At 34.4% G+C, this 13,822-nt stretch overlaps 2 protein-coding genes across 2 annotated transcripts in view; one reads left to right on the top strand and one right to left on the bottom strand.

The window, feature by feature from the left end:
* The window catches only part of LOC106724563 (olfactory receptor 1086-like), a 7,223-nt gene extending 1,301 nt beyond the window's left edge, over positions 1-5,922 (top strand). The window contains exons 2-3 of the mRNA XM_014532429.1: positions 831-891; positions 4,912-5,922. Coding sequence (XP_014387915.1) covers positions 831-891; positions 4,912-5,922 — 1,072 coding nt within the window. The remainder of the gene's footprint in view (positions 1-830; positions 892-4,911) is intronic.
* A 5,744-nt stretch (positions 5,923-11,666) lies between these two features.
* On the bottom strand, positions 11,667-12,614 carry LOC102240418 (olfactory receptor 8H1). The gene has a single exon (XM_005885120.1). The coding sequence runs from the start codon at positions 12,612-12,614 to the stop codon at positions 11,667-11,669; it is 948 nt and encodes a 315-aa protein (XP_005885182.1).
* Positions 12,615-13,822: the final 1,208 nt, after the last annotated feature.

Here is a 13,822-nt window from a genome sequence, read left to right as displayed (position 1 = left end):
TACAGCGGTGGTGGTGGCAGTGGTGGTGGGAGCCTCTCCTGCCTCCTCAGCAGCGCTAAGGATGTCTGACTGCAGCTTAGGCCTGCTCCCCGCTGGCAAGTGGACATCCCCCGAGGGCTGCCGGACTGCCAGAAGGATGTCTGATTGCCAGCTTAGGCCCGATCAGGCCTAAGCCAGCAGGTGGTCATCCCCAGAGGGGTCTCAGACTGCGAGAGGGCACAGGCCGGGTTGAGGGACCCCGCCGCCGAGTGCACAAATGTTTGTGCACCAGGCCTCTAGTAATACTATATTAGTCTCTCTCGCAGTTCTTCTGTGATCTGTGATTAAGTTTGAATTAGTGTCGGAAAACTGAAGAAAAATTACTGTTTACACATGTCAAATTTTTCTGTTCCAGTCCTAGGTGCCCCCATGCATGTTTTATTGTTTGTGTATATAGCTATTTATCAAAATATTTTTTTATTTAATCCAAGTAAACTATAGGTAGTAGTCAGGATTCACAAAATTACATGACTTTTATAAAGTCCTAAATGGCATTTTGGGTTTCTTATTAATTGGAGCAATAATCTTCCAATAAGTTCAAATATATATTCATTTAAACCACAGCACTTTATAATTTGAATAGAGTAAAAGTGAATTTCACTGACTATAAATCTCTTTGCTAGATTTTGCAAGAGGTATATTGCAGTTTGAAATTATTACACTTTACCATATGTGCTGATTGTTGTAATATAAAATGGCTTATTTTGCCAAAATAAGGACATTGGTTCTCAGAGAAGTTAGTGCTAACCCAGTGTCTGAGCTATTATATGAATACTTCTCATATCTTAAAGTTTCTTATCTAGTATCAAAATACCTGTCAACAGTATGGGTTTGTACCATACTGTTTTCTGTGTCTATGAATTTGCCCCTTCACCTTTTTCACCAAGGCCCCCAAACTCCCTCTGACAGTTGTCAGTCTATTTTCTATATCTATGAGTCTGTTTCTACTTTGTTTGTTTATTTTGTTCATTAGATTCCACATGTAAGTAAAATCAAATGGTATTTGTCTTTCTCTGACTGCCTATTTTATCTAGCATAATACTCTCCAGGTCCATCCATGCTATTGCAAAAGGTAAGAAGATTTCTTTATTTTTTACAGCTGGTAGTATTTCACTGTGTAAATGTACCAAAGGGTGCTGGGAGGAGCTAGTAGAGGGTAAAGGAGGGATAAAGGGTGATGGGAAGAGACTTGACTTTGGATAGTGAACACATAATACAATATAAGGTATACAGATAATGTACTATGGAATTGTACATTTAAAATGTATGTAATTTTATTAGCCAATGTTACCCCAATAAATTCAATATAAATTTTTTAAATCTGTTTTTTAAGACCTCATTTTAAACCACAGACCAAATAACTTTTTTTTTCATTTTATATAAATCAACATATAGTACATTATTCCAGAACCACTTACTTTTTTGTTATTGAGTAAATCATCATTGTTGCTATTTTAATCCAGAAGGTAATTGGGGCATATTCCCCTTGGAGTTTCTCCTGTGGGTTTTATCCAAGTTGAATAAATTGATATAAGCGATCTAAATGAAAATATTCACAATGTAACTAAACATGCATTTTCTGTTCTACAGGTAAGGGGCATTTTCAGATGATTTGCAGAATATTTTAATAGGTAAGATCTAAAATAGCAGGTCAAATGTATGTTATAAAATCTCCAGTACTAATCCCTTTAATTGTTGCCTATTGCTTAGGTGAATTCATCAGTTTGCAATTATTCAGCCTGTCTAAGAATTGAAAGACAATAATTCCTAGAATAAAACAAAAACATTGTAAATATTGAACTTATGTTTCAAGGTAAAATGAGAATGCTCCAAATAGAGTTTATGCTTTCTTTTCCCTGATGGAAGCAGATAGACCAGCATACAGTAAACCAATCAGGAAATTTATTCATAGAGGATAAGAAAACATTTGACCTATTCAACTACCTGTGGGCTATTTTCATATAATGAGGAAAATAATAACTCTTTTAGGTTTATGTTGCTAGCTATGGAATGTAGAAGCCACTTCAGATAACTGCTTATTTCAAAATGTTCCACTAGTCTTAATAGCTTTAAAAAAAATCAAATACAAGGTCATGTTTTGTTTATTTCTGTGGGATGGTGAGGGGGGAAGTCAGTTGCAGAATGAAGTCATGGCACAGTAAGAGGCAGTGAAAAGTGCCTCACCATGAGGGAGACCTGGGCTTAAATCTTGGCTCGGACACTTATTCACTGTGAGAGTTGCTGTACAGGTGAAATACAGTAATGTAGCAAAAGTTCATTTCTACAGCTCAATAAGGGTTATAAAAGTGTTATTTCTCTCCTCCTTTGCAAATTCAGTGTTTGCTGCCCACGACTAAAGTTATATTTTTGGAAGTGGGTTCACATTAATTATAAAAGTCGATTCTCTATTACTAAATTCTTTACAATACATAGACATTTTCTCTTTATAATTCTGAGTCTTTTCAATATATCCTGATCAATTTTAGTCATGCTCATCTAAATGAAATGACAGCCAAACCAAAATGTTTAACAGTAATTTTTCATTATCTTATTTACTCAAAACAAAATTAAGCCCACTGCTATGTGGCCAATGGGATTGTATTGATCTGTGTGGGTTTTTTTTTTTTTAAATAACAGGTTATACAACTCACAAAGCTTCTTTATTTTCCAATCCAGACACATAAAAAGTGCACAGAGGAAAAACGAGAATCATAATATAATTCATTGGATTTAATCTGATAGGAAAATGTTTAAGTGCATATTAATTATCACAAAAATAAATATTTCACATGTTGCTAAAGAAAGATATCAAGTGTAAGGCACCCAACTATGTCTTTTAATTATATAGTTATAACTTAGTGTTGCAGTCCAATATGTGCTAATTTTTAAAAAATAAACACATGTAATGACAAAAGTTCACTTATGTGGGCATCCTAAATTTATTACAAAATTTGACATATTTAAAATAAGTTGCTTTAAATATTTATTCTTTTTTATATTTAATTAATCTGCCTAGCTGTGCATTATTGTGTCTGCTTTGTCATTTAAGTTTACTGCTTTTTGAAAGAAGAGTAAATTTTGGAGGACAAACCTAACATCACATTTGACTTAATTATGGAGCTGAGTACACACTTTCACATTCCAAATATTATGTAATTTTCCTCGTACGAGGTGTATCATTGAACTGATGGCAAGAACTGTACTGGGGTTGAGCTTTTTCTTGTGATTCCTAATTGCAATAAAACACAGATTGATTTCATCACATTTATCAAAGTTTATTCTGTTATTTCTATCATTTTTGTCTTGACCTCATCTACATAAATTCCTTCCTCTAAACTTCTCTTTCATTAATTGTCATGTCATCATTTCCCATGCCATTTAAAAAATGGAATATGTATATATATATATTTGGGTTTTCTCCGATCAATTTGTTAAGATTGTTTTAATGAAATTATATATATGTGTGTGTGTGTGTGTGTGTGTGTGTGTGTGTGTGTGTGTTTAAAAGCATTTTATTATGCTAGAGCAGCTAAAAAATGCAGAGTTAATTAGAATAAGTGGTTCAAGTGTCCTAATTTGTTTTGTTGTAACTTTTATTTCCAATACATAGGATTCAACCTAAATTCTGCCTTTCTGGACATGTCGTTTGAGTTCTTGGTTTCTCTGCCTTTAGTCTTCCCAATAATTCTATGAAAATGTTTGGTCCTGTTAGTGACAATTCTTCTAGGTAATCCTGACTTTGCCCTTCCCATAAGATTGTTCATATGTACTTTATTCTCTATTTCAAATCCAAATGGTTCTCACACTGATGAAATCATGTTAAAGTACTGAAACTGGAGCTTGACTTGCATTATGAATTAAAATAATGTACAAAATATTATTTGCAGCAGATTATGTGCCCTAAGACCGACTCAAATTTTCTATAGGTGGATATATAAAAAAATTAAATAAATGACTATGATAACTAACTTGAATAAAATCTATCTTTCCAACTAGTGTTATATTATTGGCTAATAAAAAACTTTGAATTCAGGTTCAGGTATCACTTTGACTCCTAATTTAAATAACCACACCACTATGCAAGAAATATTATTTCTATTATTTCTAACTGATTTTTTACTGTTTATTTACTCTTAATTATGAAGTTTATGTATAGGTGCAATTATTATTTCTTCTATAGTCACCACATAATTTTGAGAGAGTAGAAAATTATATATTATCAGTAACTTAGATTTCTGAAAATGATACAAATGACCAAATATTTGCCCAAAAGGACAACTAATGCAGAACATTTAAATAACAAATTTAATGGAACATAAATTATCATAAAATTTTATATAAAATCCTAATCCATGTTCTTTAAAAATATCTTGATTAGCTTTTTTTCAATAACCTAATGGAGTTGGAACACTTTTAGAGATTAACTCATAAAAAATTATAATTCATTAGACTGTTAGTCCATCAAACAAACCTAATTTAACACATTCTATAAAGTTATTTTAAAGATATAATTTTATTAAAATATTTTCTGTTCAATATTTATTTTGTTTTGAGATAAAAATTGTCTTAATTATGTAAGAAAATTGTATTTAGCAGTTTATTTGTGTTTAATGTGACTTAATAGAAAATCAACTAATAGAATTCAGTGGTAAATTAACCATTTGACTTTATGGTTTTGTAAATAACATGAGTTGAGCCTGTGAGTTAAAACCAAAATTTTCCATTTGATTCTTTAGTGAGTGACATCAACCTTTGACCCATGGTCATGTTCCTGGCTCCTGAATTGCAGCTGAGAAATTATTCATTGAAAAGTAATACATATGAAGACATAATTCACTTTAACTTAGTCACAATATTGCTTCTTTTGATCAGAGCAATATAAATTATTTTATTAATATCTTCAAGTGTGTTTCAAGAGGTTTTAATATGAAGAATATTACTGAAGTTACTATGTTTGTACTGAAAGGCTTCACAGACAAGTTTGAACTACAGATCCTCTTATTCTTCCTGTTTCTAGCAATGTACCTGTTTACCCTGATGGGAAATTTAGGGCTGCTTGTATTGGTCATTGGGGATTCCCGGCTCCACAACCCCATGTACTATTTTCTGAGTGTGTTATCATCTGTGGATGCCTGCTTTTCCTCAGTAATTACACCAAATATGTTAGTAGATTTCCTGTCAAAGAATAAAGTCATTTCATTCCTTGGATGTGCAACGCAGATGTTTCTAGCTGTTACTTTTGGGACCACAGAATGCTTCCTCTTGGCTGCAATGGCATATGACCGCTATGTAGCAATCTATGACCCTCTCCTGTATTCTGTCAGCATGTCACCCAGAGTCTATGTGTCACTCATCATTGCTTCCTATGCTGGTGGCGTTTTGCATGCTTCCATACACACAGTGGCCACCTTTAGCCTATCCTTCTGCGCGTCCAATGAAATTAGACATGTCTTTTGTGACATCCCTCCTCTCCTTGCCATTTCTTGTTCTGACACACACACAAACCAGCTTCTACTCTTCTACTTTGTGGGCTCTGTTGAAATATTCACCATCCTGATTGTCCTGGTCTCCTATGGTTTTATTCTGTTGGCCATTCTGAGGATGCATTCTGCTGAAGGGAGGAGAAAAGTCTTCTCTACATGTGGCTCTCACCTTACTGGAGTGACTGTTTTTCATGGGACAGTCCTCTTCATGTATGTGAGACCGAGTTCCACCTATGCTTTGGACCATGACATGATAGTGTCAATTTGTTACACCATCGTGATTCCAATGCTGAATCCCATCATCTACAGTTTGAGGAACAAAGATGTGAAAGAGGCAATGAAAAGAGTGTTTGGGAAAAATGGGTGTTTGAATAAAATATATTTTCTTCCTAAACATTAAAAGTTAAGATGATGTTTGTTGTCTCCATTTTAAAAAGTTATAATAAAAATGTTTTGTTTTAGTGTATTAGTGTATTTCTGTTCTTCCTAGTGCTTTTTATATAAGATTGTAGTCACACCTCCACCTGTGCTGTTTTCACGCATGCAGGAAAGCTGTGTCGTCCATTCACTTCTCACTTAATTGATTCTGATACACACACCACACAAGCACACACCTGTATATTTACATATATGCTGATGGTGATTGTATTAGTTTGTCAGGGCTACCATAACAAAGTATAGCAGACTAGTTAGTGGCTTATACATTTATTACTCAGTGTTCTATAATCTAGAAGTCTGAGATCAAGTTCATGGCAGGGTTGATTTCTTCTGAGGTCTCTCTTCTTGGCTTGTAGAAAGCAGTATTACCCCTATGTCCTCACCTGTTTTTTTCTAAGTGTCTGTGTTCTAATATCCTCTTATTATAAAAACACGGGTCATATTGGATTAGGGCCCATCCAACAGACCTCATTTTATCATAATTACTTTCACAACGCCTTTATTCCAAATATATTCGTATTCTGCAGTACAGGCATTAAGATTTCAACATGAGTACTGGTATATATTATATATATAGAAACACACACATATAGTCATATACACATGTAATCTTTTCTTTAAAATGTATTGTGTTCATTTTCATCTCAATGCAACTAGAATTGAGAGTTCTAGGTTGCAGTTACAAGTAACTTTATGATTATATCTGACAAGCTTGAACAAATACTACTTCATTAATCCCAAAACTGTAGCTCACATATCCCCACACCTGACAATGGTACCTGACTCCCGTTCAAAGCACTCAGCTCCTTCTTTAGGTCTATACATTGGCAGCAATCTAGGTATAGCCTGTGGTTGGAGTCCACAGACAATGTTTCCAAATTCTTGGTGTCATTACCATGTTGTCTGTGATGGTTCATTTCAACCAGAGCACAAATTTTATTATTATTTATTTTATTATTTCAACTAGAGGACAAATACAAAATCCATTCTTTAATTTCTTACAATACACAGAAAGTAGGCATTGATGTTTATAAAGGTCATACTTACACTCAAGAATGACAAAAAACAAGCACAATTTGTAGAGTAAGGTACAACTGGCTGGAAGATAGGACTCTTCCCACAACTGAGCTGCACGTCATCTTTATGCTTTTCCCTTGAGGCCTGGTCCTAACTCAACTTTGGTTGTTTTACTTTGACACCTACCACTCTGTGATGCCCTTGCAGATGCTACCACTCCTCAATTCCCAGGCCTAAAACCAAGGTACAGAAAAGCATACCTACTATGCTCATGTTTAGCTCTGCTTCCAACAAGCCTCATTGTCATTGTAAATACATGTGTCTTTCTTTTTTTTCTTTTTTTCCTTTATTGATTAAGGTGTTACATATGTGTACTTATGTGTCTTTCAAGAACAATTTTAAGTGGCAATGGTCCTTGCTTCTTCCCTTCCTTGTTTCTATTCTATTTATTATTATTATTATTATTATTATTATTATTATATTTTTATTTGTAAAAAAATAATATCCTTTTCTCTCTCTTTTTTTTGTCTTAGTATTTGTCTTCTCTCTTCTCTTTCCTAATTCTCTTTTCTCTTGTGTTGTTTTAACTGTGATTTTCAGTATGCAAATCAAAACAACAATGAGATACCATCTCACACCGGTCCTAATGGTTATCATCAACAAATCAATAAACTACAAGTGCTGGCAAGGATGTGGAAAAAAAGGAACCCTGGTGCACTGTTGGTAGAAATGCAGACTGGTGCAGCCACTGTGGAAGACAGTATGGAGTTTCCTCAAAAAGTTAAAAATAGAATTCCCATTTGACCCAGTAATCCCACTTCTAGGACTATATCCCAAGAAACCAGAAACACCAGTCAGAAAGGATATATGCACCCCTATGTTCATAGCAGTACACTTTACAATAGCTCAGATTTGGAAACAACCTAAATGCCCATCAGCAGATGATTCGATTAAAAAAACTGTGGTACATCTACACAATGGAATACTATACCACTATAAAGAAAAAAAGAAGGAACTTTTTCATTTGCAACAGCATGGATGGAACTGGAGAGCATTATGCTAAGCAAAATAAGCCAATCAGAGAAAGATAAATATCACGTGATCTCACTCATATGTGGGATATAATGATCAACATAATTTGTTGAATAAGAATAGATCCAGAGACAAATGGTAGGAGAGGGGAGGGTGGGGGTGGTGGTTAGAGAGTAACCAAAGGACTTGTATGCATGCATATTAGCATAACCAATGGACACAGACATTGGGGCGGTGGGGGCTTGCCCAAGTGGGAATGGCTGGTGGGGCGGGGTCAATTGGGGGAAAAGGAGACATATATGTAAATCTTTAGACAATAATAAATAAATAAATTTTAAAAATAATACTTCTCCAAAGTGGGATTGTTAAGATTAAATAACACCTCAACAGTGCAAACACAGAGCATCTCTTATTACAATATATTCCACCAAAAACTTTTTCTGCATTTTTTTTCTCCTGTTTTGATTTCTCTCTCCACTGTGATTCTCTCAATTCCTTCCTTTAAATGTCTGTTCTTGGTAATTTACTACATTATTTTTCCACAGTTCTTTCTTTCTTTAAAGTTTGTTTTATTTATTAATTTCAGTTTACATTATATATTATTCTGTTTAGTTTCGTAAGTACAGCAATGTGTTTAGAAAATCATGTACTTTACAGAGTGGTCCCCAATGTTTTAAGTACCCACCTAGCCCCATACTTATTTCTCTTGATATCATTGATTATATGTCTTATGCTATAATCTACATCTCTGTGACTAATCTAACTAACCATTTGTACTGCTTAATCCCTTCACGTTTTTTGAAGAGCCCCCAAGCCCCACCCCTTTGACAACTGTCAGTCTGTTGTCCTATAAGTCTGTTTCTAGCACAATTCTTTCATGAATTTTAGCAGCTCTTTTTATGAAATCTCATTTTTACACATATTCTTGCTTTTATTTTCTATGTCATGTGCAATACATCTTAGACATTCTCTTTTTTTTGATATATTTTATTGATTTTTTTACAGAGAGGAAGGGAGAAAGATAGAGAGTTAGAAACATCGATGAGAGAGAAACATCGATCAGCTGCCTCCTGCACACCTCCTACTAGGAACGTGCACGCAACCAAGGTACATGCCCTCGACCAGAATCAAACCTGGGACCCTTCAGTCCGCAGGGCAACTGGTTTGGCTCTATCCACTGAGCCAAACCAGTCAGGGCCGTCTTAGACATTCTTAATTAGTTTGTGTGAACCTGTGTTTCCTTATGGTGTATTTTCCCAATATATTTTTATTATCAATAAGTATTTATAACACATTTCTCATTTGTTTACATAGTATTTTTAAATAGGTGAGACTTCTTTGGAACCCTTTTCTCTCCCTCATACTTAAATGAAATAAATACATACACTTGGCAGGATGTTGTTGTTTTTTTAAGTTTTTTATTTTTATTTTTTTTAATTCTTTGGGGAAGGTTAGGGTTTCAATGTATCTTTCTTAGATCTATACCTAGAGTTTTTCAATCTCCGCTGTTAAGATAACTTTTGTTGTCGATGTTGTTTTTGTTTTTGTTCTTTGTATGTTTCAAGGGCATTCTTTAATCACATGCATGAGTGCAGCACGCCCACTGAAATGGGTTTTAGCCAGCAGTCTTGTGCTTCCACAATATTCCAAGGAAAAGAAATATGACAACAGAAGGAAACAAGGGTTTACACAAAAGTTAAATAAGACCAAATATATAAATATTAAGATAAATGTAATAAATATTGGATTTTTTAATTTTAATTGGCTTAAAAATGAATGACCAACATAAAACTATGCTGATATATTGGGGGTTTAAAACATACAAAGAACTAGATTTTTATGACAACATTAGCACAAAGTTTGGGTGAGAAGAAGTTGGTCTTTACTCCTCTAAGTTTCTTATATTAAAAGTCATGCTGTATATTATTTTCAGATGACAATGATACATTAAACATGTATATTATCATTCCCATGGTCACCACTAAACAGAAAAAAAACACACAATATCAGCATAAAAAAAAAGAAAAACACTTGGTCCCTACAAACATTATATTAAAAATAATAGAATATTATAAACACCTCTTTGACAATAATTTTGATAATGAAAAGAAATATGCAATTGCTTAAAGACGCTCACATCAGAAGACATGGGTGACATAAATAATCCTTAATCTATTAAGTAAATTAACATATTCCTTGAAAGCCATGCAGGAAGTCTCTCACCACTGTATGCATAAAAGTTTGAGGATTGTTTTTCTAATGTGAAAATGTCACTTCAGTCTCAGAAGGCGATGTGCAGAGTGCTGGGTGAACCCTCTTCACCCATGCAGAATAGGACAACATCTGGGAGATAACAGATCAAGGCGAAAAGAAAACTAGTTTCCATGGTGACCTCATGAAGAAGAGCCATGGACAAACCCGAGTCAGCTAATTTCTGCAAGGTTATAACCAAGGATATGTTTTCCTTTGTGGAGCCACTCTGTTCCTGAATCCCTTGGCAATACCAGGATAGCCTGTCCTCTTACTAATGCAGACTCTCTTCCTGGCATCATTCCATCATGGAATTGTCTTTTCTCTGCCAGGATTATTCTTCCTGTAAATAAGATTATGCCAGTGGGTTTGAGGAGATTGAATAAATATTGCCAAAATGACATTGTCTTCTATCAGCAGTTCTGAGAATGTTTCCCAGCAACATACACCTTTCAAAGGTTCCTGGTATTTGATTTCTGCCTTCCTTAATATAATAATTAATTCTGTTTTTCACCACTCTTACAACAGAGCGATGATGAAGAATGTGAACTCTAGACTGTCTGTGTTCAAAAGGAGCTTGTTCTTTAACTAATGGAGTGACCACAAACCAGTTATTTCATCCCTTGTACTTCAGTTTCATCATCTATAAGATTTGGCTTTCAGATACATTTATTGAGGCATTGTTCCAAGTGCTGGGCATAAAACATTGAACAAAGTTGAAAGGGCCTGTGCTCCTTGAGCTTATGGGATAGTTGGGGGTGGGAAGCAGAGCAGAAGCAAAAGGCACAAGCTACAGATGTAAAATGTTAGATGGAGATAACTGTTATGGGAAACAAATGAAGCATGACAGAGGGATAGGAGGAACCAGTACAATTTTAAATAAGATGATATAGAATGTTCTTATTCAGAAGAGATTAGGGATATAGTGCAGCGATCTATTAAAAGGGAGTTCCAGGGTAAAGAGGAGAGAATGCTTGGTTCTATAGCCAGTGCTCATTATTATTCTAATACATTTCTTCTCTTTATAATAAATAAAATGATTTCTGAAACTGTTATCAGTGTGCCAACTGGATTTCTTTTTCATAATAAAGTTCTTTGTCATTGGGGTATGCATGGTAATTTGTATGCTGGATGGAATTCAAAAGATCACATCTATAATTTCTCATTTTACTCATCAGTTCTTAAAAACACATATATGTGTTTTGGACCATGGATTTAACACATATTTTATAGTTTACAATTACAATGTGGATTTGAAAAGACATATTGTGAAAAATAGCCAATATTTGATTAAGTAAAGGATGGCTCCACAGAAATACAAAAAATGAAAGGACTTGATGGTTTTTGAAAAGACCAAAGAAATGCCCAACAAGAGAGAACAGAAAGGTTAGCAGTTTAACATCACAGTTATTTTAATAGCCTGAAGCCCTCTGTCTTCTGCATGACTCTAATGAGAGCATTTTTCACTTCTTTATTCCTTAGACTATAAATGAGTGGATTCAGCATGGGGATCACAATAGCATAAAAAACAGAAGCTACTTGATCCTTTCCCAAGGCATAGGACTGACGAGGTTTTAAATAAGTAAAAATCATAGTGCCATAAAAGATGGTGACTCCCAGGAGATGGGAGGCACATGTATTGAAGGCTTTTTGCTTTCCTGAAGTGGAGGTAATTTTCAGAACAGTAGACAGAATGGCCAGATAAGACACACATATTGTGATAACAGATACCATTAGGGTGGAGCCAGCAAAAATGAATATCATGATTTCAATGTCTTGAGTGTCAGTACAAGACAGGGCTAGAATTGGGGAAGTGTCACAGAAAAAGTGATGGATTACATTGGAGTCACAGAAACGCAGTCTGCTCATGCAAAGTGCATTGATAATGGAATTAATAAAGCCAAGAAAATAGGACCCAAAGGTCAGGGAGCAGCAGAGTCCTTTGGACATAAGGACTGGGTAGTGTAGAGGATTGCAGATAGCTACATAGCGATCATAGGCCATTGAGGAGAGAAGAAAACATTCAGTGGAACCCAAAAAGGTAAAAAAGTACATCTGGGTGAAGCAGCTTATGTATGAAATGTACTTGGTGGAAGTCAGTAAGTTCTCTAAGGTTTTAGGAGTGATGACATTGGAGTAAATGAGGTCAAGAAATGACAGGTGGCTGAGGAAAAAATACATGGGGGTGTGAAGCTGGAGATCCAGGCGGATTATCAATATCATCCCTGCATTTCCCAGCACACTAGTCAGGTATATCAGGAGAAATAGTGTAAACAGGACCAGCTGGATCTCCTCAGAGTCTGTCAATCCCATAAGGATGAAGTGAGACACATTTGTGTTATTCCTTCCATCCATTGTGTTCAACTGCTTCAAACTGTTGAGAAATTAAGTGTGATATTTGGTAGGAATGAGTTCAAAAGGTTATTTATATTAGTTTAATATTTCTAAAAATTGATGATAATGAGTGATTTACATAAGATGATGGAAAAATTGAGTTCAATTGCCAAATATAGAAATAAGCATAAAATTTCCCTTGGGCTTAATATAATAATAAAAAAACAACATATTGCATAATAAGAATGAGCTTTACACTGTTTTAAATGCTTCCCTTGACTGATATATCTACTCCATGAGAAAATATTAAACAATAGGTGTGACTATTACCCATATTTTTTAAATTAAAAAAAGGGCATAAACAGTTTAAGTCACTTGTTTAGAGATATTAAATGTTGGCTGTTATTGCACTAACATAGATAAACTCCAGAGAACATTGTTGTTATACTATATTACTATTTCTAATTTGAGCAGACCTGAGGGAAAATGCTAAATGTGTCATAAACAATGCTAGAAAAACAATTTCAATGCATCACTTACTGTCCTTTTGTTTTGATAATTATTTATTATTAACCACAAACAAATTTCAAATTTAGCAGACTACAATTATAGACCATATATTAGTATTAATTTTCAAAAGGTATGTTTTACTAAGTTGACCATTCAAAATCAGATTTCTTCCAAAAATTATATTTCTAAAACATACACCTTGCTTGTAAACCATAAATCCATCAACTCTATACTTCTGGTTACAAAACCTGGCATTACCTTGGGTAGGTCTAAGTGTGTATGTACGCATACTTTTCTGAAAGTGCTCCCATTTTATCTGTTCCTTACCAAAACTCTCTAATTTTTAGAGTAATACTTACCAAAGTCGGTGGAAAAAAACATAAAAACCTTCCTCCAATATTATCTGTCTAGAAATTTGTCAACTTCAAGTTTTTTTTCACAAAGAAAATATGAAAACCATTTGAGTCAAAATTTTCTGTAATATATTCTTTTCTTTGAGATAACTTCTTTGTAAATTTTTGTGCATTTATTGTTTTATTCCGTGGTTAAAAAAAAATCAGCAGAAATTTTGTTAAGGTCCTGGTGGAATGGAAAATTTGCCGGGAAATTATGTCTAAAAGGAATATCAGGGAGCTGCTGTGAACATAAGTGGAGCAACCTATGTCTTGTCTCTCTTCCAGGGCACCTCTTATACTGGGGATAGAGGGTAACGCAACATT

This window comes from Myotis brandtii, unplaced genomic scaffold (assembly GCF_000412655.1).
Source record: "Myotis brandtii unplaced genomic scaffold, ASM41265v1 scaffold892, whole genome shotgun sequence".
Classification (NCBI taxonomy): domain Eukaryota; kingdom Metazoa; phylum Chordata; class Mammalia; order Chiroptera; family Vespertilionidae; genus Myotis; species Myotis brandtii.
Note: the sequence above shows the minus strand (reverse complement) of the source record. Positions and strands in the feature narration are given on the sequence as shown.

Coding starts and splice junctions, on each gene's coding strand:
- LOC102240418 (XM_005885120.1), bottom strand. CDS start 12,614: ATGGATGGAAGGAATAACACAAATGTGTCTCACTTCATCCTTATGGGA.